Genomic DNA, 24,168 nt, shown 5'->3' on the forward strand with positions numbered 1-24,168 from the left:
TGTAATAACCTATTATATAGTATGTAAAATATTTTGATTTGGTCAGCTACAAATTGAATGAATTAGCAGTTGCAAATTTCAAATAAAAATCCCATACAATCTGCAAGTTAGTACTGTGTCAATACCAATCTGAAGAACAGAATTTGTTTGGTTATTAGAGACCATGATTTAATGAAAAGTTCACGTAACGTCTCGCTCCAAGAGTCCAAATCAACAATGCTTCTTGAATATTTAGAGAACAGTCCAGATATAGTCCAAGGTTTGAAACTTTTGTCTCCCATCCAGCTCAACTAAAGACACATTTATTTGCCCCACACGGGTCTTTTATTTATTGATTTTTGAATGTGATCATCTTGGATAGGGTGAGCTTCCCACTGTCTCCATTGACTTTCACCCCTCCTTCTCCCATTCACTCACTTGGGTCCAGACTTCCTTCGTGTGTGTGACAATTATGTAAAAACAGTTTCTTCTTAACATAATAATTTCTTTAATTCCTGGTCAACCTTGGTGTCTTAGTCTGCAAGGGCTGCCATAGTAAAATACTACAGACTGGATGGCTTAAACAACAGAAGTTGATTTTCTTACAGTTCTGGAGGCTGGGAGTCTCCGCTCAGGGTGCCAACATGATTAGGTTCTAGTGAGATCATTTCCTGGCTTGTATATGGCCACGTTCTTGCTGTGTCCTCGCATAGCAGAGAGAGCACTCTGGTGTCTCTTCCTCTTCTTAGCAGAACACCAGTTCTGTTGGATCGGGGCTCCACCCTTATGATCTCATTTAAGTTTAATCATCTTCTAATCCAGTTACATGGGGGTTAGGGCTTCAACATATGAATTTTGGAAGGACACAGTTCAGTCCATAGCACTTGGTAACCTCTAAGCTTAGTTACTGTATAAGTAAAGCAGCTTAAATGTTTGCCTCATATAATTTAAGTTGTTTAGTTTAATAAGCTGTTTAAATATTTCTTTTTCAGTAATCAATGATTTTGCCTTTTTCATTTCTGTGATACCTGATTTTCCAACACCATAAATTCCCAACTTGCATCATCTTCTGTACATGCTTATAATTGATAAGAGTTAAATATTTAAAAAATTTTTCTTAACTGAACTCACATATAACTGAGCTTATACTGAAGGTAATAAAACAACAAAAACTCTAAGTAGTCTCATTATTGACTACCGACGTGTATCATTTATCTAGCTAGTAAGTAAATGACTTGGAAAAAATTTATAGTCCGAGAGAGAGGGGGAGAGATCAGAGTTATATTTCTTTTGGCATTTGGACTATAATAGCTTATGTGACTTGAGATAATTAGACAAAAAACTGACAAGTGACCATCTCACTGCCCAAATGTTCACAGAACAAGAGATAGCCTATAAATAATAGTGTCACCTTTAAGTTTCATCAGATTTTAATTCCGTTGTTGTGAGACAGACATAAATCAGGGAGCTCCAATTCCCCAATTTGAGGCAGATTTTGATAGATTATTCAAATGTTTGACTCTAGTTTACCTCCTGGAAGAGGTTCATAAACCACCCTGTAGCAAATGTTTTGCCTATCAGTCTGTCACTTAGAAAAGAATGTGTCATTTGTTAAGTGGGACCCTTAGGTTCTATTATATTTAAAGAGCAATTTTATTTGACATTTCATCCTGGAGCCCAATACTACAGTTTAAGTAAATAACCTAACAATGTTGCAGGATTACAAGGCTTTTGTTAGTAGTATGCACTTTTTATCTGCAGAAAGTCACAGTCTGCCCTGAGTTTGCTGGTACTAAGCAGCTTCCCAAGGAGTCCACGTTATCAGGCGATGCTGAGATCATGGGCTTTGTCAGGGCTTGCAGATGTGCTGCCTGTGCCTTCATTAACATAATTGATTAGGAACTAGGACATATTTAGTATTAATCAAGCTGTGTTTAGTGAGGCTGATTATGCACAGTCCTTGATGCACTATTTTAGTCTGGGACTTCCTTAGGACCAAGTTGCAAGAAAATGGCATTATGTAGAAAGGAACTTACATGTGGCACTAACTTATGCTCTTTGATTTGAGGAATACAGTTAAAACAGGTCAAAATGTAGGAACTTAAATGTATTTTGCATTTTAATGTTTTAAAGAAAAGGAGGGCTTATATATAGACTAGATTATTAAGTTTGCTCACAGGAGATTGGAAACAATTTAGGATTTTATCAGCAGAAATCTAAAAAAAATCATGGCCCTTGTTATGGGTGAAAGCATTCTACACATCTCTGAAGCCCTTAAAAGCTTCCTTTGTGCTTTCTTAGCACTTAAAACAATAAGTTTCTCACAGCACTGGCTTCATTCTGTTAAGTATCTGTGCACTTCTTATCTTGGGTCACTTATCTAATGCCTGGAAGTTGTGTCTGGCCTTCCTAGAATTTCACTCCTCTCCCCATACCAGACACTTTGTACACCATAATGAAATTCTATTGCTTTGAATCTTTGGATATAAAGACTAATTGTATATTAAATCAGTTGTTTTCTTTTGACACCTACTACTGTATGTTTTAGAATATGTTTGGCGTTTGGCCAGGGAAATTGGCTACAATAGCATTGAAAAGATCTTGTATAATGACCACCTCAGGCAATCATTTTGGTCATTGTTGTCAATTTGCATTTGATTATGGACATAACTTAACTGGAACTAACTTAAATAGAGAGCCACCTTCAATATAATAGTAATTCTTATGATCTTTCACAACAGTGTTAAATTTTGTGACGAATTAATTCTTCTGTCTATTGTGAGCTCTCACTGGTGTTGAAAGGCTTGCAAGTTCAAAAGGCCACTATAGTTATCCATATATTCCACAAATGAGACAGATCTATGTGAGTACCTCGCCCCCTTCATCAAATGGTGCCTTATTATATTCAACCCTTAACGTGAGAGCCCATTTATCAGCAAATGTTTGTCAGAACTGCATTTCTTAGGAGAGATTAGTTCCTGACTGCTCTCGGAGAGAGTCCTCAGTGATTAAAGAAGACAGCTTCAGGCAACATTTTCCATCCCCTCCCCAATCATCAGAAAAGCTGCTTCATTAAATCTTTGTACAAGTACGATTACTGGATATCATCCTGTTGTTCTGTAATCAACAACGCTGGAAAATTTTTTTTCTTTCCTCCTAGTCAACACAACCCCCTCCCCCACTACCAAACACCACATTTTATGTTGTTGTTGATCCCTGAAGAATTAAAGACTTCCATCCACATGTGATTACTGGACGTTTAATGTAAAATGGCCACACCTCATCTATTGTGGCAAAGATGTGGAAAGAAGAGGTTATGTGATCTCATATTGGGTATATATCTTATACTTAAATTCCTTTTAATATTCCATTACAAACATATAGTTTGCATTAATGGAGCCAAAAAATTAAGGTGAATGAATACTGTATACCCTGTCATCTTCTTGAATAAACATGTAACTGGTACTAACTTAGTATTGCAGTCGTGAATAATATAAATGCCATCACTCAACAGTGGGCAAGAGAACTCCAGAGAGAAGACTAAAATCCCAGCTTCCAATTGCAACTTTGACACTAATCAGTTGTATTATCTTTGACAAATCGAGTGACAGCCTCCACTTCTTCACCTGTCAACTGTGGGGACTGAACTTAAATGGTCTTTTCTGCTTTCACACCCAGATATTTCAAGCTTATTTTTTTCAGGCTGGTGCACTAGTAGTAAGCTGCATTAAGAGCAGAGTGAAGACTCCATGGCTTGGCACAGTGTTTAAATAGCTACCATAGATGTATAAGGAAGGTATGGCCATGGCTTAGATAGAGATGTCACACTTGGGCCAACCAGGCATGTCCCTATAAAATGGATAATACTATGAAGCATTATTTTCTGAAGTTCAAAAGTGCATGGTACAGATAATAAGGGCTATAAAAGTTAGGAGGAAGATGAGATACGAGTGAAGCAAGGCTATGAGGTGAAATCACAAGATTTGCATTGGGCCATACAGAGTAAGTTGGTAGGATTTGTGTAGAGGAGAAAGGAGCAATATAGGAAACGTATTATAAGATAATTTCTTACCATAGGGTGCATTCGAGGATGATGTTCTACAGGAGCTAGTAACGTTTTATTTACAATTCTATTAAACTGAGAACTTTATTGTCTTAGCTCTTCATTGAGACATATCCTGAGAAGCAAAAAGCATAAAATAATAAAGTTGAAATTTGGCCCAGGTTCTTATTCTATTAACTCTATGACACAGTTAATCTTGAACTTTAGGGCAGTGCAATATTTTTCTTTGTTTTGAGGTGAAATAAACTCATATCCTTGGGCAATTTTTAATGGGATTGACCTTTAGTTATAAATTTTGATAATATAGGTAAACCATACTACTTTTAGTACCTATTTTACTTAGAAAGTTGCTATGAGGAGTGAATGAAACAAGGTATATAGCAACTTAGCACAATTAGGTACTCAGCCATTAGCTACGATTATTATCATTATCATTTTTTTAATCAGGAAATTTCTCTTGTATATATAGTAAATCATTAATTTTTATGTTAGTTCTTTATTGGTATCTGTAAAGATAATACGGTAATCTCATTAATGACATTAGTCAGTAAACGTGAAACTCTATATAATTTCTTAATATAGGACCCCAGTCATATCCTAAAGAATTTTGTACACACAACTGAATCATTTACACCTCCTCACAGACTGCGTGAGCCTGCTAAAACAACTGAACAGAGGGGTAGTATGATTAGATTTGCATTTTAGATCATTGTGTCAGCTATAGAAAGTGTGGATGGTGAGGGGTGGGGCTTGGGGGTTTGGAGACAAGAAAAACTTAGGAGGCTACTGCTCATGGGGGAAAATTATGCGACTTTTCTCTTAAACAATCATATTTAACCCTCAAAACAATTCCAAGCAGTGAATATGATTTATATCATTTTACAAAGAAGATCAGAGGAATCAAATAAATTGCCCAAGATAACACAGTCCTAACAGTGGTATAATTGAAATTGGAGTCCAGGTGTCTCACTCCCAGGCTCAGTCTATTCCATTATCGTAGACTAGCAATAAACGTTAGGGCTGAGCATAACTGCTAAAGTCTTATCTCACCTGGATAAATGAATGGCACTTAAGAATAAGAACAGGTTTGGGGAGATGATAATGAGTTCAGACTTGCTAGGTGCATCAGGGTCCCTGGAACATTCAAAATGGGTGATTAAGAGTATTTAATGAATGTAGTATTTATAAAGGTTTGAGCAGAGTTATGGTGAAACACCCCAAGGCTAGCCAACGCAGGAAGCCTTTACCAGCCCTAGGCCTGAGGAGGCAGGGGAATAGAGTGGTTTATAAACCCCCAAACCTTGTAACTCTAGGAGAGAGATGCCCAGTCAAAACTATGTCCTTTAGTAGAAGAACACATCATGAACAATCTGTAAAATTATATATATAATATTCTCAGTGAGCCAGGGTGGGTAATTGGAGAATAAATGCCCAACTCTCTCTTTTTTTCCTGCTCTATTATCTCTTGATGTTGCTCCCATTGACCAAACTAATCTGAATCCAGAGGTTGTGTTAATCCTTGGTTAACACAATCCATAAAGGTCAGGGTGGATATTGGACCTGGAGAGAAAATGAAGACTCTGCCACATGTCAGGCAGCATGTTGAGTGGGATTCACACAAGTGGTCATCTCCAGCAGACAACTGAAGATAGAAGTCTGGAGTTCACAAATGAGAGAGATGCAGACGCTGAAGTCATAAGCTTATTCCGAGCATAGCATTTCCTGAAATATGTTATGAGGAATTCTAGTTCTATGATAGTCTTAGTGAAAATAATTTATAACACAATACTTTGGGCCCACATAATATTTTCTTTTTGGACAGTCACAATGTACACAAGTATGTTAAATTAAAAGAGCCATGAAATTCTTGTCAGAAAACTGTTTAATTCTTTTTAAACTCAGTGGTCACAGAAACATTTCTTTTCCCAGTAATACTTATTGAGCTCCCAAGGAACAATTGATCTTAAAAATACCCTGTATCATACAAATCTTAGTTTTGGATATAACTGAATGGCAGGTCAGTCATAAGTGTGAATGAGGTTTAGTGCATCCAAGAAGGAAAATGTGGGGAACAACATTGTTTTAGTCAGGGTTCTCCAGAGGAACAGAACCAATATGATGTATGTGCACACACACATACACACGCGCACACGCACACACAGTGGGGAGGGGAGGAGGGGGCAGAGAGAGAGAGAGAGTTATTTTAAGGAATTGGTTCACATGATCATACGATTTTGAGGGCTGGCAAGTCTGAAGTCTATAGGGTGTGCCAGAGGCTGGAGACTCAGGGAAGAGTTGATACTTTATTCTCAAGTCCAGAGACAGGCTAGAGGCAGAATTCCTTCTTCCTTAGAGGACCTCAGTCTTTTTTCTTAATGCCTTCAACTGATTGGTAATCTACTTTAGTCAGAGTCTACTGATTTAAATGTTAATCACATCTAAAAAATACCTTACAGCAACATCTAGACAGGTCTTTGACCAAATGACTGTTACTACGGCCTAGTCAAATTAACCATCACAAACATCATCAGAAGACAGACTAGAAAGCCAAGGATGAAAAGATAATGAAGGAGGAAAGGGAACAACAGGGCCAGGAGCCCCAGGGAGAAGGATAAGACAAAACTGGCCAGAAACCTTTAGGCTTGTCAATTAGAAGATCATGGTGACCTACGTCTGCTTCTAAATTTTCTCTCTGCCACATATAAATGAGGGTATAGCAATCAGGAGTTCTGAACTAAAGATCTAATTGTTCATATTAGTTTCTTAACCTCTCTGAGACTCAGCTTCTTCAACTGTAAAGTTATATTTTTTGAAATAAATGATCTCAAAAGTTTGTTCCATCTCCACAATTTTATCATGCTCGAGGCTATTATTTCACTCATTTTTCCCCTCTACACATTTATTTCATTTCCTTTGTGTTACACAGGGGCTAATCACTACTTCTAGGGGGAAAATGAATCCTCTATTTTAGAGTCTTGAAATGTTTCCAATATTTTGTTGTTTTTAAACTTTTTTATTTTCAAATAATTTTAGATTTACAGAAGAGTTGTAAAGATAATATACAGAGTTCTAATACACTCTTCAGCAAGCTTCCTCTAATGTTAGGATTTTATAAAACCAGGATTCACCTACCAAGGCTAAGAGGTTAACTTTCGTACACTAGTAACTAAACTACAAACTGTATTTAACTTTCACCTTTCAGTGATTTGTAAAAGTGTTTTTTTAATTATTTCTTACATGTGTGATGAGGACACAAATATTAACATAAGTATTCACAGCTTTTCTCCTCCATTTTATTGCCTAAGGAATATTCTAGGTATGCCTGGTCAGCTCCTGAGTGTTTATGTTCTGCTCAGGACTCAGGATATGCTGGGTGAGCAAAAAAATTGGAAGGGGCTCAAATAATTAAATTAATTCATGTTTGAATAGGAAGGGTTATTACCCAGAAGAAAATATAAGATTTAGACAGTGAGAAAAAAGGTCAAGAGAAGGGAATAGGAGAGTCAGCATGGGCTGAAGTAAGTTTTTAGCGTGCCCTTTGGAGAGAGAAGCTTTTGGGAGGAAATGCTGTGATGGATTGGGAAGCTCCAGTAAGGAGAGAACCTTTAGAACATTTTGCTTTGGGTCATACAGCATTAGCTATTTGAGAGACTTCAAAAAAGATTTAAACTTATCTTCAAACCTTCCTGGAATTTTAGACTCTCATTTCTTTTGATTGCAGCACTGTGCAGAGCTAGGCATGAGGTAACACAGCTCTGTTGGGGTTAATATGTTAGAACAAGGGTAATTCAGCTTAGTATCATGGAAAAGTAGGTAAGTCTTAACAACTGACTGTTGAGAAATTAGGGGGGAAAAAAGAAACACAAAGACAAATAGGTGGAAAAGTGTCAAGAAAAAGGAAAATGTAAAGAAATATATTCCACAGATTATGAAATATAAATACATTTTAGTAGACATTAAATATATTTCATTAGAAACTTGCATCTCCAAACTTAGAACTTTTCTCTCTTGTTATAATAGTCTCGATTTCCCATTATTGATTAAAAATAGTTTTTGGGGAAATCATTAGCTTTTTCCCATAATAAGAGAAAGAAGTTTTGTTTTTCTTCCCCTATACATCTGACAGTATGGCGAGGGATGTCTGTCTGATTTGACTGTCTAGTAGCAATAAATTTTTATTCTGGAGATCAAGGGATGACATCCAAGAATCAGGGAAGGGTAAGGAGCTTTCTGTTGATCAGGGCCAGCTTCCTTCTTAAGAGATCTTTCATAACTTTCATGCTGGTATTAAAAATTAGGGTTTTTTTCCCCTATATTTTGACAAAAGAGAAAGTTAGGGATGAGAAGTTTTGTGAATAAGAGTGAATGTGATTTTTAATAGCTTTCTTGTTATGAAATTCTAGTTGGAACCCTCTTGTGCCAGCAAACTTTTCTCATAAAGTATTTTATAAGAAAGAACCAGGTCCCTCCAAAGCTCTAGTTTACAAGTACCAGTTTTTCTTTATAAAACATTTATTTGCTATTTGTGTCAGCTTGGCCTAAATGTTTCTTTCTATTATATAAGTTACTAGAATTCCCAGTGAAATTATTGATCCTCTCTAGAACTGATGAGAAAAGTGGCTACATCTTTAAAGCCAGATCTGTTTTATCCAAATGGAGTAAGGGGTCTTGGCATTTGTTCACATAATAAACAGTGACAGATACTTGTTTCAATTATGTGAGAATTTTGTGTAAAAATTTTTAATCTACTAGAATAGACCTTATACTAGGAAGAAGACAAAAATTGTGTTAATGGTTTGGTATAATTCATGAAAGATGAGGAAATTTATGTAGTCCATTATTTGAAATAAACCTGAATTCAATATATTAAAACAATTACAACTAGAAAAGTTGTATTCTTTGAATGGGCATTTATTTCCTTTATGAATATTGATATCTATTAGGCATATTTTTAAGATAAAAGGCTTCAATTAAGAATCAGACTTATAAATGTGCCCAATATACCAGTAACTTTTGGTAATTGAGTCTTTCTAATTTGTTTAGTAACTCAAGCCCTAAATTCTCAAAGACCTGTTATAAAAATAGCCATATCTTTGAAATGATAGTTTAGAGTAATGTATATTTTGATTTTGAATGATAACCAACTTTTTCCCTAAATATCAATAATTTAGTCACAAAAAGGAAAGGCTCAATTTTCTGATGTTTCTAGTCATTCTTGACATTTTAAATGCAACAAAGTACTTTTGCAATTCATTTCCAACTACAGAGAAACTTAGAAAAAGCATATAGATAAAAATATGAAAAAAGTAATTATATGTAAATAATATGATTTTGAAAATGAACAGCTATTAGAAATGAATCTTATATTTATATTTTCCTTACCCTTGTAGAAAGACGCATTAGAAAAGTTTACAATAAAAGATCTTGAGCAAGCAATGATTCTACACAAAAAGTAAATTTTAATAGGGTTAGAAGAGTTTTTAGAAAATCTCCAAATGGCTGCAGCACCCAAAAAAGAAAAAATCCAAGAAAAACAAAAAAGAAAATGCAAAATGCTCTCTTTGGAGCTATCCAGAGATGAGTTGTGTGGATGGAGAGCTTCTCACTTGAGCGTAAAGGTCAATAAACTTTAATTGGGCATTTGCTTTCTGAAATGTAAAAGCACTGAGAGGAAAAATAAATACCAGAAAGAAAAAGAAGAGCTGTGGCCACCTTCATTTATATAAACTTAATCCATTCAAAAGTAATGCAATCACTTATCTAAAAAGCTTTTATCATTTTTGAAAGGTTTGGGAGAAATCTACCTTATCCACTTTAAATATGAAGTTTAATTAACATAAACTTTTTTTGCAATTTGAAATGTATCAAATAATCTTTCTCTTTGCATTCCCTTTTGCATACTAAATTCAGAAACAGAAAAAAATTGTCGTTATATCAGAGAACTTTGGCTGTGAGAGAGCTGAAAGATAAGTGTCACAAAGAGAGGGTAGAAATTGGCACTTTTCTGTCTGTGCCTCAGTTCGTGTGCAATTTTTTGTTAGAATAAGTCTACCTCAAACTTCTTATTCCATGTTGTAGGGGAAAGATCAGAGTTTGCAGTGATCCTTAGTTTTAAATTCTTGTTCTGTCACTTATGTGATTTGTGAAGTTGGGCAAGTTACTCATCTTTCCTGAGCCCATTTTCTCATGGGTTGAAGGATGTGTTGACTTTTATCTGAGAACTAAGTATATGCTAATACATGTAAGGTCATGTGCTGTATTCTGTTATAGCATTCTATTACAGTATAATTTCCTGTCACCTTAAAATCAGTGTGATTAAACCAAAACTAATACATTTTTTTTTGCCTTGCTCTGATCACATAAAATAACTATTGAGATCACTTCTCCACAATTCTTTTTTGAAACTTAAAGAACTGTATGTAGTCTGGTATCTTGAAAAAGTTTGAATTTACACTGATTAGCTCTGGAGTTCTTTGGGACATTTACTTCATGAATGGTACTGTATCACTAAGAGTTGTCAGCCTTTATCCGCAGGACAGGACTGGGCACTCAGCAGGCACCTCAGTCCCTCCAGCCGGCATTGATAGTAACACTTGCCATACTCAGTTCAGAATTCATATACCATTTTTCCCTGGAGCAGCTTTCACACTTTTTGCTCTTGGGTTTGGGCCTCTGCTGTCTCCCTTAGACTCCGACTTTATTGTCCCTAAGTCCATATTGTAATTGTAAACTTTATCCCTTCTTAGTCTCATACCTAAAATTCCTGGAAGGAATAGTTTAAAACTCTAGACCCTGGCAAAGGGTTTGACATAAGGTTAAATAAACATGTGTTGATTAAGTGAATAAATTGTTTATGTAAAAGTCTCTGGGTAGTCAGTAGAAGATGCTATAAAAGTTCTGGTTGTGAATTTTTTGTTGTTAGTAGCTGATAATGAGAAGAGCTGACTTCGAAGAATAATTCAGCATTCACTAAAGGAAAAGTCAAGGCAAAGACTGGATTCAGGTTCTGAAAAACCAGTTTAGTTATGCCAGATAACTCAAGTGAAGTCCTTGAAGAGCTTTGCTGTTATAGCAACCTAAGCACAATGTAAAGTGAGGTACTCCCACCATGTTTCTATAATGTTACATTCTTTCAAGAGTCCCAAATAAAATTTAGAGGAAATTTTTGGGAAAAAAGAGGAAAACATGAAGAAGGATATTTGTATTGAATCCTTTTACTTTCTTAGTCTTCTTCATCGCAGTGTGATCACAAAATCCAGTGGGGTACTTGGCTCCAACCAGTCCGCAACAGCCAAAGTTCCTCTTAAAACATAATTTATCACGATATAATTACTCTGCTTGAAACCTCTCAGCAGTCTCCTACCTTACGCACAATAAAATGGAAGATTCATATCATGAACAAGATTTTGTGTGATCGGGCCCTGCTACATCACTGGCCACCCCTCTTCTCCATCCTCTGCTCCAGCCACTCTGGTCTCCGTGCTCTTCTTTGAATATAGCTCGAACGCTTCTCTTTCAAGGTCTTGGCAGATATTTTTCCTCTGCAGGAGAAGTCTTCTCCTCAATAGCCAAAACTCTTCTACTTTTTTTCAAGAATCTTTTCAGATGGTGCTCATTCAGAAAGGCTTACCCCGTTCCACCTTAAAAGAAAAGGCCACTTCTGATCCGCTCCCGCGTGCTCTAATCCTCTAAACCAAGCTTTATTTTTTTCTGACCCTTATTATCACCTGACATTATATACACATATATACGTATTCATATATTCATGCATACATATGCATATAAACATATTCATTTTTAAGGCTTAAAAATGGACTTTTCTCTAGCTTTAAAATTTTTTAAGCCATAGCAAAGCCAGAGAAAGTACCACAGCTATTTACAGATTTAAAGCTTTTTACGTTAACTGTTCTCAGAAAAATTAGGAAATAAATACTTCATTTGGGGAATAAAGGAATAGACAGGTGAAGAGGGACTTAACTACATTCTACTCATTCCCCTGACGTTTGTGGTTGAAGACAGAAGATTCCCTTACAGTTAGTTGCATTAGGCAAAAACTACTAATTATAGCAAAACTGAAACTGGAATCCACTTCATTCCAGCACAGTGCCCCTTCATAAACATGTTAATTCCTACTTGAGTATTTTTTTCTTAAAGTTTCACAATATAAAATATTCCTGATACAGCCTCCCTCAACACAGAAAAATGAGAATTAATGTGCATTTACTCAGATCAATAAATGTCACACTTAGAAAAATTACTGAAGAGTATATGTAGGCAGATTTTGATTGTTTCTAAAATATAGTAATAGCTAGTTATTGCTATCATTATTTTTTTTGAACATCCACTTTGGTCCAGGCACTTTTGCTCAGTTTCTTCACAATAAGCCAGCAAGGTAGATTTTACTAGTCCATTTAAAAAGAGGTAAATGAAATTCAGTGTGTCACAGCACATTGCCAGTGTCACAACCAGAAGGGGTCAGAGACAGAATTCAGACCAAGGTCACCCATGCTAGCACCAGTGCTTTCTCTCTTGCTCCATTCCCCTCTGTAGATAACAATGGAGAACTCTGATAATCATTGGTGTAATTGAACTTATCTGTTTATGTGAAATTTTCCATGATCATACTGTGACTGGGGTTCCAGGCCAGCCTCTGCCACTCTTTACAAACAAGGTGACAGTGACGAGGTGTGCTAGAATGCGTTGTTATGAAGGAAACCTGACTGGGACCAAGAATACATCAACCCTGGCCAGAGAGAGTTAGAAGAAAAGCATGTAAATTTTGGATAATCTCTACACTAGAAAGGCAAAAAGGGGAGGAACAAACATAAGATGAAAATGAAGCATTTGCATTTGTTTGCTCGGTTTGCTAGGAACAGGCATCTTCAAAAGCTTTACAATTATAATTAACTATTGTGGATTCTCTGTCTTTGAGATGGCATAAAAACATTTAAAAGCAAGAGAAAAGCCCATTGTAAGGGCTTAGAAAGTAAAAAGTAAGTCATTTAATTTTTCTTTCATCCGATGTTAATTTATGCAGAAGCTAATAACATGTTTGTGGCTCAGAGCTGCTCATTGTGGAGAGGATTTCTCTCTCAGCCAGTCTTTCCTGTGATCCCTGCCAGATAGAGCTGTCATTTCCGGGCTTATGACACTTTTCTCAGAGAAAGGCAGTATGCTGAAAAGTTCACACTCTATAGACACACTTAATTGCGAACCCTCTGAAAATCAATGATATAAAATGTCCTAACTCTTCTCTAGCCGTTACTAACAAAACAGCAAACAAATTGGAGGAGAGTCTGAGGAGGAAATTGGATATGTGGGTGCACAGTCAAGTGGAAAGGGAGGAGTATTGTTGACTGTTGAAGGAGAAAAAAGTCAAGGGAAGGAGAGTTTTCATATAAGAAACATGGGTTACTTTTATATCCCAGTAGGATATAATTAAATTGTTGTGCCTTTTATAAATGAAAAGCTTAATTTCACTGCTGCCAAATCACCTAAAGAACAGACCGTCGTGCTTGAAGCAATGCATGAATCTTCAGAAGTTGATGTTTTAAAATGAATTAACCACGAATAAAGTAAGTCCCATAACGACAGCTTAAAAGTCTAATTCATAAAAGTGTTATTAAAGTACATTATTTATACCTGCTTTTTGTGGATTTCTGTTCTTATTCATGACTCTTTCAGTGTATGGCCATAATCACAGACAGAGTGTATAATGGAAGCATTAATCAATCTGAACTAAGGCAAGAATACTGTATCACCACAATAAAGTCCCAGCTATATTAATATAAAGGGTAGAATTATTACACAAGACAATGCTCTTTTAAAAAAATGAAAAGAATGTCTTCCATCTTCTGGCCTCAAATACCTACTTTCCTTTTGAAGTTTAATATAAGATTAACTAATTGGCATGAACTTTTAAATGAAATATTTATTCATCTACATTATGAAACTTAGAGACTCAAATACTAAGTTGTGATCTTATCGTGACTATGGCATTGCTTTTTAATACAGGCTAAGAAATATTTACAATTAATCTGTATTTTAATTAACTCCTTTCCTAGCACATGACATCAGATGGTGATGTTTAGCAAATGCCAATTCAACTGTCTGGCATATGCATTTATTTAGATAAGAATGAAAAGTCCTTGCTACATAAAATTTCTCTCAGAGAAGCTGAAAGTAATGATACTTAAATCAAAAGTACCTTTATTCAGAATTTTAAAGATGTTTTGCATATTTAATATGTATAAACCTTTAGGAAAAGGCAAAGTAGAATTCCATTGGTCTATTTCTAACTCTAGAACTATCAAAATCTGACTTACTGACTTTCTACTTCTGACTGGATGAGCTGTAAAGGTACGCTGTAGACACATTTGGACAGACTGTGAATATATTTCTCCCTACAACACTAACTTATCTCTAGGAGTCATGAAAAGAGGTTCTTTGTAAATTATACTTCTGACACTGAAAGAAAGTGTTGGCTTTGATCTCGTAGGTAAAAAATCTCTATACCTAAGGGAATGAATTAATTCCTATATTTAATAAGATGCTGTCGTTAGTAGGCAACTTAAGCATTGATACTAGAAATACACATTGAATTTCTTCAGCATAGTGACAATTTCATAATAGTTCTGGGTAATGAACATCTTTGAATGCCTGGCATTTATACTTGAGTTGGAGAGACAAATGACAAAGAGAAAAGTATTTCAAATATAAGGTAAATCGCATTACTAACGGAAGATAAAAATCAGTCAATTTCCATCATTAACTGTGCTTATAGCTGCCTCAAACCTAACAGTACTGAATATTCCATTTCAACAACTGTGTACTTCTACATGACTTTGTTATTTAAAATGAGAACACTTACCAGAAAAATGTCCGGGGCTGTCTAGTTGTTACATGGCTATTGCTGGGCAGCATTTGAGGTTCCCTCTGCCTCTCAGACCAAGGGTTTCTTAGATCTCTGAAACAGCAATCTTCCATAAAGAAGTCTAGAGGTACCACAAACTGTCAAACTGTTCTATGTGTCATCCAGACTTAACAGCAACCTCTGGGTGCAAATATAGTCTGAGCACGCTGGTTGATACGGCCACTCAGAAAGGGCAGTGGAAGTTATGTCCCCAATATGGTGCCAGATAAATGTCACCAGAATCCAAATGTCTGTTGACAAGAGGCAGATCTGAAAAACAGTTAAATCAAAATAGATATTGTTAATGGCCTAATGTATTATTTCTAATGAAACTGAACATATGAAAAGAAAACAAAAAATAATTCTTTTAGCTTACCTGCAGCATTTTTTTCTCAGAAATTATATTTTAATTTTCAATATTAATATCTTACTTTAGGCACTAGACAAACGTTTGGTTCAGAAAGCTCGAACTATCTTGTTCATTTTTTGTAAACAGTATTAGCAACCCACAATTTTATGCACTTACTGTGAGCCAGGCGCTCTGCAGAATGCTTTGAAAACATTATGTAACTTTGAAGGAAGTACTGTTACTTTACAAATGAAGAAAATAAGGCTTAGTGAGATTAAATCACTTGCTCAAAGTCACAAAACTATCTGGAGGCAGAATTGACTTTAATGGTAATCCTTCATTCAAAACTTCATTTTCCTTTTGTACTAAATTTTCCTAAAGGAAACATTTTAAATTTCTTCTCTAGAAAAAGAAGAAGAAAAGAAGAAAGCTGAGAATAAAGTGACTTCCGAAACAAAAAAGAAAGGTAAGGAATTTAAAAGCTAACAAATTAATTAGTATCCATTTGTAATATTACTGGTAAAGCTACTGTTTTCTAGGAAAGAAATCCCCTTAACAATTTTATTGTCATTGTTACTAACAAACAAATATAAATATTCCAAAAAAGGTAGAGATTGATAAATTTTTAGAAGAAAATTCAAGCCTAAACACTTTTAAAATTTGTTACTGATTATTTTTTTTCTTTCTTAGGAGTGGTGCTCAATTCTACTTCACTACTTTACTTGATTACATATATGAATATGAAGATTACTATCCAATTAATTTAGTTTAATAAAATTGTCTATCAAAAGAGCAAATTATTGAATGTATGGGAAAGAAGGTAGTTAATTGGTTTGCTATGTTTTGTTCTTTTTTGAATGGTTATTTTCAAATAGCGCATCTGAAGTCCCAAATGAGCCCAAGAGATTTCTCAGCTTCTGACATGCTTGCAGTGGCCTGATAGCCCAGGGAACATTCAATATATTCCTTTTAATATCCTTCAGAAAAACTATTGAATTATATCATAATTAACAATGCCATCTAATGTTCATACTGTCATGAAAAAAAAATTTTTTTTTTTGACCTTAGCAAAAATTTGCTCCTTCCCAAGGGATAGCACACCAAAACCACTGTTCTGTTACAGAGGTGCTAGTTCACTCATATTTGGCATGACTATGACTCTGTATGTAGAATCACTCTATACAAGATGAATTGGATGTTAATGACAGTAAAATGTGCCCTGAAATATATGATAATTAAACAGATGTTTATAATTTTCTCATTTTACTACTAGAAAAAGAAGATGTCAAAACGAAAACTGAGAAGGAAACTGCCATGGATGTAAAGAAAAAAGGTATTGTACTTTCTTTGCTTCCTTAGTCAGATTATGTTCAGGATGTTTGTTAATAAAGGAGTCTTGGGGCAATGTAAACAAATTGAATATAGGTACTTAAGTCTGTCCATGTCCAGGCTGTCAAAGCATAACTTGCACTAGACAAAGTTAAACAGGCAAGGCAGACTTTATTCAAGGCTATTGCAGTAGGGGAGAGAGACCAGAACTCATTCTGAACTCAATTTCACTGAAACAAAAAGCAGGAGAGTTTTTAAGATCTGGAAAGGGATGGGAGGATTGTAGGCCATCTGTGTTTGCTGATTGGCCTTACTCAAAAGAAGAGAAAACTTTCTCTTATTTTCATGTCAAGAGTGTAGTTTTACAACTTGGAGCAAGGCACCCAAGGGAGTTAGGTTGCTACTCTCCCACAGAAACTAGGAGATAGAAGTACTATCTTTCTTGATGATTACATTTCAAAGGGACGGCTCCCAGGCCTCTGAGAAAGGCACACATGGGTTGTAAAACTGGCAGGGGGCTTCTAAGAAAATTTATATCTTGAAAGATCAGAGAGAGAATTTACAAGTACAAGTTTTCTAAAGTAAATGCTCTAAGAAAAGGGAGGTCAGGAGCCGAAGGACAAGAAGATGCCTGTCTAAGTTTGGTGAAGGTGAAGAGAACTTTAAGGCCCTCTTTTTCAAGACATAATGAAATTGAGTTATACATGGTATAACTTCACTTTGCAAAGATAAGAAGCAAAGAATGCAAAGATAATAATGCATTCCATTAAGAAACAGCTTAGATTTTTACTTTATATTTAGTTCTGCTTTTACTCTTATTCAAGCATGAATATCTGCTTTTATTCAAGTTAAGCTTAAATCTAGGTGTAAAGATATGTAGTTAGTTGTCTCAAGTATTATGGCTTGGTGATAAGTATTTTCACCCCAAATATTTCCTCCATTAGTGTCAGTGATGCTTGAAATTCCACCATTAGAGATATTCCATTCCTTTGAGTTATGAAAGAATTGTCCTCTATTAAAATGCAAATCTCTTAGGGCCTGTGTGCATGGGGTAACAAACGAATTCCTCTCAGCTATTAACGCTTAAAGTGAATGAGATTTCTAGATCTTCCCTGTGTGATAATAAGCTGAAAACATTGTCATAGAAAATGAGTCAATAGATAAGCTTAAATGAAGGTGAAGTTGAAGAGAACTTCAAGGTAGGACATGGTGTGGAGAGAGCAGACTGGGCTGGATGCCATTAGTGAAAACTTCCCTTCCTAGGAAGTAATAGCATACGTTGGAAAAAAAATGTGGTGAAGGACGCTGAAAAAGAAGATCATAAGATGACAAACTAGACATTGATTACTCTTAGTAAGTAGCAAATAGGAATTACAGGAAATCCCTACATCATGCTATAAGTGGGGTAAAAATATTGTAAAATACTAAGAGTTACATGATTGCATGGCTCATAAAATATCCAGGAAGAGACAGCCATGTGTTCTCTTGAGTTTGGGACTTGATTACTGATTACTTTGCATTTGAATTATTATTAATTTTATTATTGAACATTCATTTATTTTGTTTATTTAAAACATTCTTTATTCTCCTGGTGAAATATGTATCTTACCATAAGAAAGTGAAAACACAATTCTGACCACGTGATGATGCTGAGAAACTGGCTGCTTGGGTCATTGTATCTGTGACAGCTATATGACTGAGTGCTAAAGAGAAACAAGTTTTTCCTGGGCCATCAGTTTTACTAAAGTATTTGCAGAGGAAAGTTTTGAATTGTAATTGTCAAAGTATTTATCATAGGTGTGAAAATGCAAAATCATGAAAAATGCTTTTGGCAAAACACAGTGGTGTGTGTGGTGGTTGTTTTGATTTGAATTTTGTTTTTGAGGGGAAGGGCACAACACTTTTCTGTTCAGAGAGTGATGGGAAAATCTGATACTTCTCTGCTACTGGGAGACCTGTGTTATTAGCCCAGCAGTCATGTCAGAGTGAGATTGTGCACCACTGGCAAGAGGAATGATTATGCCAGTATCCCTTCCTGCAAGGCCAGTGCTCAGCCATTGAAGCAGAGGCTGAACTGGGTGATTGCACAGCACATCAGGGGAGGGCTGCTCAGCAAGTGTTGAAAAACAAGCTTGTCCTTCTTGGAATCAGTTTTCAGTCTGTTTATATGTCATTTTTACTTTTAATTACACAAAAACCATTGGCTCTTACAAATCAGTTCAAATTCCTGATTAAAGTGTGCATAAATTATTAGTTTGCAAGCTCTTAATTTCCAAATACTCAAAATTGTGTGTGTGTGTGTGTGTATGTGTGTGTGTGAGAGAGAGACAGAGAGATTCAATTAGTGTTGATTTCTAACTCATGGTTCTTTTTATTCTCCAGCTATATTTTCATGTGAGAGGAATATTGTTTAGAAATAGCCAGTTTGAAACTTATTATGAAAATAGTAAAAATTTCTAGAGGTTACGCGAGAAAATTGAGAATTACCTGAAATCTTGAAGAGCCGTGATACATATGTTATTTCTTCCTAAAGTAGTCAGAGGAATATGGCAGAACATCTGATATCATTACTGTAGTCCCAAATAGTAGCAAATTTACAAGACGTAAAATATGCCTAGATGCTTATTTAATATATGGGTTTTATCGTGGCATTTTATTACATTTATAATAACTTGCATATTATTTATGATTATAGAATATATAATGTATTTATATGTTATATTATTATTTCATTTTACTATATTTATATTTTATTATTATATAGGTGCAAATGAATCTAAGGCTTAAGTTCTATGGTCTGATAAAAGAGCCTCTGCTGCATGAAGCTTGTAAATCACACTTTGTTAGTGATCTGTTAGGGAAAATGTGGGTGGGGTTTTTTTTTTTTTTTAATCAATTTATTTATTTATGGCTGCGTTGGGTCTTCGTTGCTGCGCGTGGGCTTTCTCTAGTTGCGATGAGCGGGGGCTACTCTTTGTTGCAGTGTGCGGGCTTCTCATTGCGGTGGCTTCTCTTGCTGTGGAGCACGGGCTCTAGGCGCGCGGGCTCAGTAGTTGTGGCTCGTGGGCTCTAGAGCGCAGGCTCAGTAGTTGTGGTGCGTGCTTAGTTGATACACGGCATGTGGGATCTTCCCAGACCAGGGCTCGAACCCGTGTCCCCTGCATTGGCAGGCAGATTCTTAACCACTACGCCACCAGGGGAAGTCCCGTGGGTGGGGTTTTATAGGATATAAAATTGTCAGTCCATGAATTGAAATTGGGTAAGTGGTACATTGAGATTCATTATAATAATTTCTTGTTTGTGTATATTTGAAATTGTCCATGGTGAAAAAAAGCCCAAATATGTCGTTTAAAAACATTGAGAGAAATGAAAAAAAAAAAAAAATCACCAAGATATTTTTACAATGTTATGAGGTATGTTTTACCCTGAAAAGATGCTATGAAAAAAAAAAACAAACAAGAAAGGAAATAAAAACTTTTAAAAAACATGTTCCTATGTTTGTATCAGACTTCCATGCTAGATATACAAACCACTCGAGATGATATAAGCAGAGGGACTTCTGTACAGGGAACTGGATGCACACACAATTGTTGGAAGGACTAGGAGAATTGATGTCAGGAGACTACATTGGATTATTGAGCACCGAGGACTATCAATTGTCCAGGAAGCTGCTTTGTTCTTCAAATCTGCCTCCACACCTGCCTCTTTGCACCCACAGACTAGATACTGAAAATGTTGAGGCCAACCTCAGCCACTTACTCACATCAAAGCGACCTTGTTTGCTAAAGCATTCCTGCTTTTCAGTCTCCTATAGGTGCATCTAAATGATGAAATTAAACATGCTGGGAGTCTAGAAGACAGGTTTTTGGCATTCCAATTTTTCCAGCTGGAGGGAGGGTAGAATGGAAGTAGAAAGAGGCTATCCAAGGTATCTATAATAAAGACACTTTCTGAAATGTTTTAGAAGATAAAATTCATATACGAAATGGTTTTGAAGACCTGAATTGTACAATGACTAAACCTATCTTTGAGTTCCCCTAAAAGTTGAAAGAGATGGCTCAATCAAGCAACATGATACAATTTGGCAATTTAAAGTGCTCAAAAGACACACAAACGTAGTTTACGTTGTTCTTTACCTAAACTGTAGCAGCATGATTTTTTTCCCCAAGAATTAGCTAAATAAAAGTATAAATGATAAGAAGGATCCTGAAAAACCAGACTAGCTTTTCTGAAATAAGCTGCTAGAAAAGGACTAATTCACTCATTCATTTATTCTTGCATGCTTTCCTACGGGAAATAGTCACTAAATGCCTATTATATTGTGCTAGGGGGTGAGTACACTTAAAGGTGGATAAACCAACATAAGCCCTAGTCTAACGAGACCTGCAGCTTGATACGGGAGGCACACAGTGACTAAGAAGACATAATGTCGGCAACTCTGGGTCAGGGACACGGAGGAAACAAATTTGGGGCAATGACAATGGAAACAATAGGTGGGGACAGCGAGCTATTTAGATAGAAAGCTTGTTACAGCAGGCTCTCTCAGAGACATTTAAATTGGAATCCGATGTATTGGAAGGATCCAGCCATTGGTGAGGACATCTTTGTGTGATGTGTGAATATGGTATGTGCATGTGTGTGTGGTATGTGTCTATGTGTGATTTGTATGAGAAGACATACAAGGGGTCAGGATATGCAGGGACATGTGCAGGTGTTTGAATTTATTAAAATTGTAATGGGAAACTCTTGAAGGGTACCAGCAGTGGAGAAAATATTTTGATTTGTGTTCAATACAAGTATATTCTCATTTAGATAATAGGTTAGAGGGAGAAAAGAGAAGAGGTTACACCAATGAAAAGATGGTGTCATTTATTGAAATGGGGAAGCCTATACGGGAACAGCTGTGATGGAAAAAATTCAGAGCTTCCTTTTGAGTGTGTTGTTTCAGGTGTATGTGATGCATCATCCAAACTTTGTATCAGGAACTATTTTAGGTGCTTTACCCATACTAACTCATTCAATCTTTATGATAAATCAGGAAATAAGCTATTATAACCCTCATTATACAATTGAGAGGCAGTAAATGTCAGGGCCAGGACATCAACCCAGGTAGTGTGCCTCCACAGCCACATGCTCTGAACAGTCAATTAGAGATATGGGTCTGGAACTCAGAGGAGATTCTGAAGTGAAACCATAGGAAGAGTTATCCATATAGATGACAGTTACTGTGCTGGGAGTAGATGAGATCACCCAGAGAGATTGTGTCAGAAGAAAAAGAGAATAGAATACAGAATCAAGACCTGGGGAATTCCAACATCTAGACATTAGGTAATGGAAAATAAAGTAAGAGGGGCTGAAAGGAATTGCTAGAGGTTAAAGGAAAAGCAAAGGAGTTTAGTAATAGAGACATTTCAGAAATGGATGTTTCAAGAAGCAAGAAGTTATCAACTTGGTGAATATTACTTAGAAGTTGTAATGTGAGGGCAGAAAAGACAAGCACAGAGAAGAGATAAAGCTAGATTGGAATGGAGATCCAAAAATGAGAAGAAAGTAGTGAATTTCTTTCATTTTTGGTGTGTGTGTGGCTGTATAAGGAGTAAAGAGTCTTTTTTTGTTTTTTGTTTAGTTTTGCTTTGGGAGGTGAATTTAGTGCCTGATAAACAGAATGTGAGAGATTGATGCTTAAAGGGATGAAGTATAAGTGGAAATATAAGAGATAATTTAGAATTCATTGTTTGATGAGCTCATGGGGGGGAAAAATAATCTGCATTTTTCTGAGATAACACCACAGACACTCCAACAGTAAAAAGTTGGTGTTTTCCAGTTATGAAGAGGAATTCGTCTAGATCACCTTAGAAAGATATACAATGTAAGATTAAGAGGCTGTTGTGATAAAACTAAATCTCCAATACTAAATACATTCTGAATTGAAAGGCTCAGTTTTAGAAAAAGATATATCTAAGTGTTCTTGGTGTTCACTGAATGGCAAAAGGTAAGTTTGTGAATGTATTGTAGCAATGTGTCTAAAGAATCATTCATTCAGTTAAAATACCCCATTAGAACTTTACATTAAAATATCTTTGTGGCGATAAGTTTACCAGATCAGATTAATCCAGTATAAAGCTCATAAAGTTTGTGCTGTTTAAATGATACAATCATATCTATTACCATAGAATATTTTCAGTTACTGTATGGGGCAGATACTATTAAATTCTGAACAAACTGAAACCTTTAGCTACTTGATTCCTCTATATAGGATCTTCTTTAGTCATTGAGAAATTGCAAAAAATCCTTTATAGAGGCTTATAGCTTTGAACATATCATTAAATTCTATGCCTACCAGACATAGACTATCATCTTTTTACTTTACGAAACTTTTGTAATAAGTTGTTCTAGCTACTAGAGCTCAAAATAATTTACATGGCAGATTACAGACCATGAAAATACATTGATTTGTATTTAAAAGTAACTTTTTGAAATATTTGTATGTACAGATATAATTGGCAAGATAATATATAGTATCTTTCATATGTGTTCACTGTTGAGTTTCAGTTTAAAAGAGCAAACTTCTGTTTTCCAAACTTGTATTTTGAGAAGATTATAGCTTTTTAAGCTCATTCCATCTTTTTCTATTTGAAAAGCACTTGATTGTAGAAAGTTATCTTGTATTTGAATTTTGTATTTTGTACATAAGCATTTGGGCAAGATTTGACAAATGCATCAGCTTGTCATTATTTGTTAGACACTTTGAAATCTAGAATAATTTTTGGGGGGATTCTACATATTCTGTGGTAATCTCCCAGTTAATATCAATTATAATATATAGCTACTTCACACACTTTTTAGTGATATTGGGCAATTATATTAATGCATATTCTAGATGAAATTATTTTAAAAATTGTTCAACAGGTAAATAATCGGGAATTTGGCATAAATAGGACCTGATCTAATTAGTAATTCCAAGCCTTGATTTCGGGGTGCTCCAAAATTACAGGGCAACAGTAGATTACTTTCAAGTTAGCTTTTAGTTCCCAGACAGACTAGATTGCAAGTCTGAGTTCAGATGATGGCAGCTTGACTATATTAAAAACATTTACAATGCTTGAATTTCTTTGAAGGCAAGAGAATCCATTTTCAAGTGTTTTGTAATCATAGAAATCATGTAAGACAATAGTTGCTTATTCTTTTGAGGGTAAGAGATTTTGTAATGAAACAATACAGGAAAGTCGGCTGACTTGTTACTGTGATCCTTGATTACCTCTTATATCACATCTGGATTAGCCAGATAGAAGCTAAAATGCTTCAGAGATAGTAAGAGGGATTTAATGTCATAATGTGCTGTGGGATCTCTGAGATAATCCCCCATGTTCTAGCTTTGGGTTTGAACAATGCAAAAGTGTGTTTGGGCTCAATGCAGAAAGGACATAAAGACATTTTGGTTTAAAAAAGAATTTTAAAATTCAGAAAGGGAAAATGTTCATATTAAAAATTATTCAGGCCTGGAAAAAGTAAACCAGTATACAAAGTGACTATTTT

General features: G+C 35.6%; 1 protein-coding gene and 1 long non-coding RNA gene across 2 annotated transcripts in view; one reads left to right on the forward strand and one right to left on the reverse strand.

Moving 5' to 3' along the window:
- The window catches only part of TRDN (triadin), a 370,489-nt gene that overhangs the window by 169,999 nt on the left and 176,322 nt on the right, over positions 1–24,168 (forward strand). Inside the window, exons 11-12 of the mRNA XM_036871396.1 lie at positions 15,710–15,769; positions 16,577–16,636. Of these exons, the coding sequence (XP_036727291.1) occupies positions 15,710–15,769; positions 16,577–16,636 (120 nt within the window). The remainder of the gene's footprint in view (positions 1–15,709; positions 15,770–16,576; positions 16,637–24,168) is intronic.
- Positions 1–24,168, reverse strand: part of LOC118905102 — a 56,764-nt gene that overhangs the window by 31,679 nt on the left and 917 nt on the right. Inside the window, exon 2 of the long non-coding RNA XR_005022162.1 lies at positions 14,913–15,224. This is a non-coding gene — a long non-coding RNA (uncharacterized LOC118905102). The remainder of the gene's footprint in view (positions 1–14,912; positions 15,225–24,168) is intronic.

Source organism: Balaenoptera musculus, chromosome 12, assembly GCF_009873245.2.
Source record: "Balaenoptera musculus isolate JJ_BM4_2016_0621 chromosome 12, mBalMus1.pri.v3, whole genome shotgun sequence".
Lineage (NCBI taxonomy): Eukaryota > Metazoa > Chordata > Mammalia > Artiodactyla > Balaenopteridae > Balaenoptera > Balaenoptera musculus.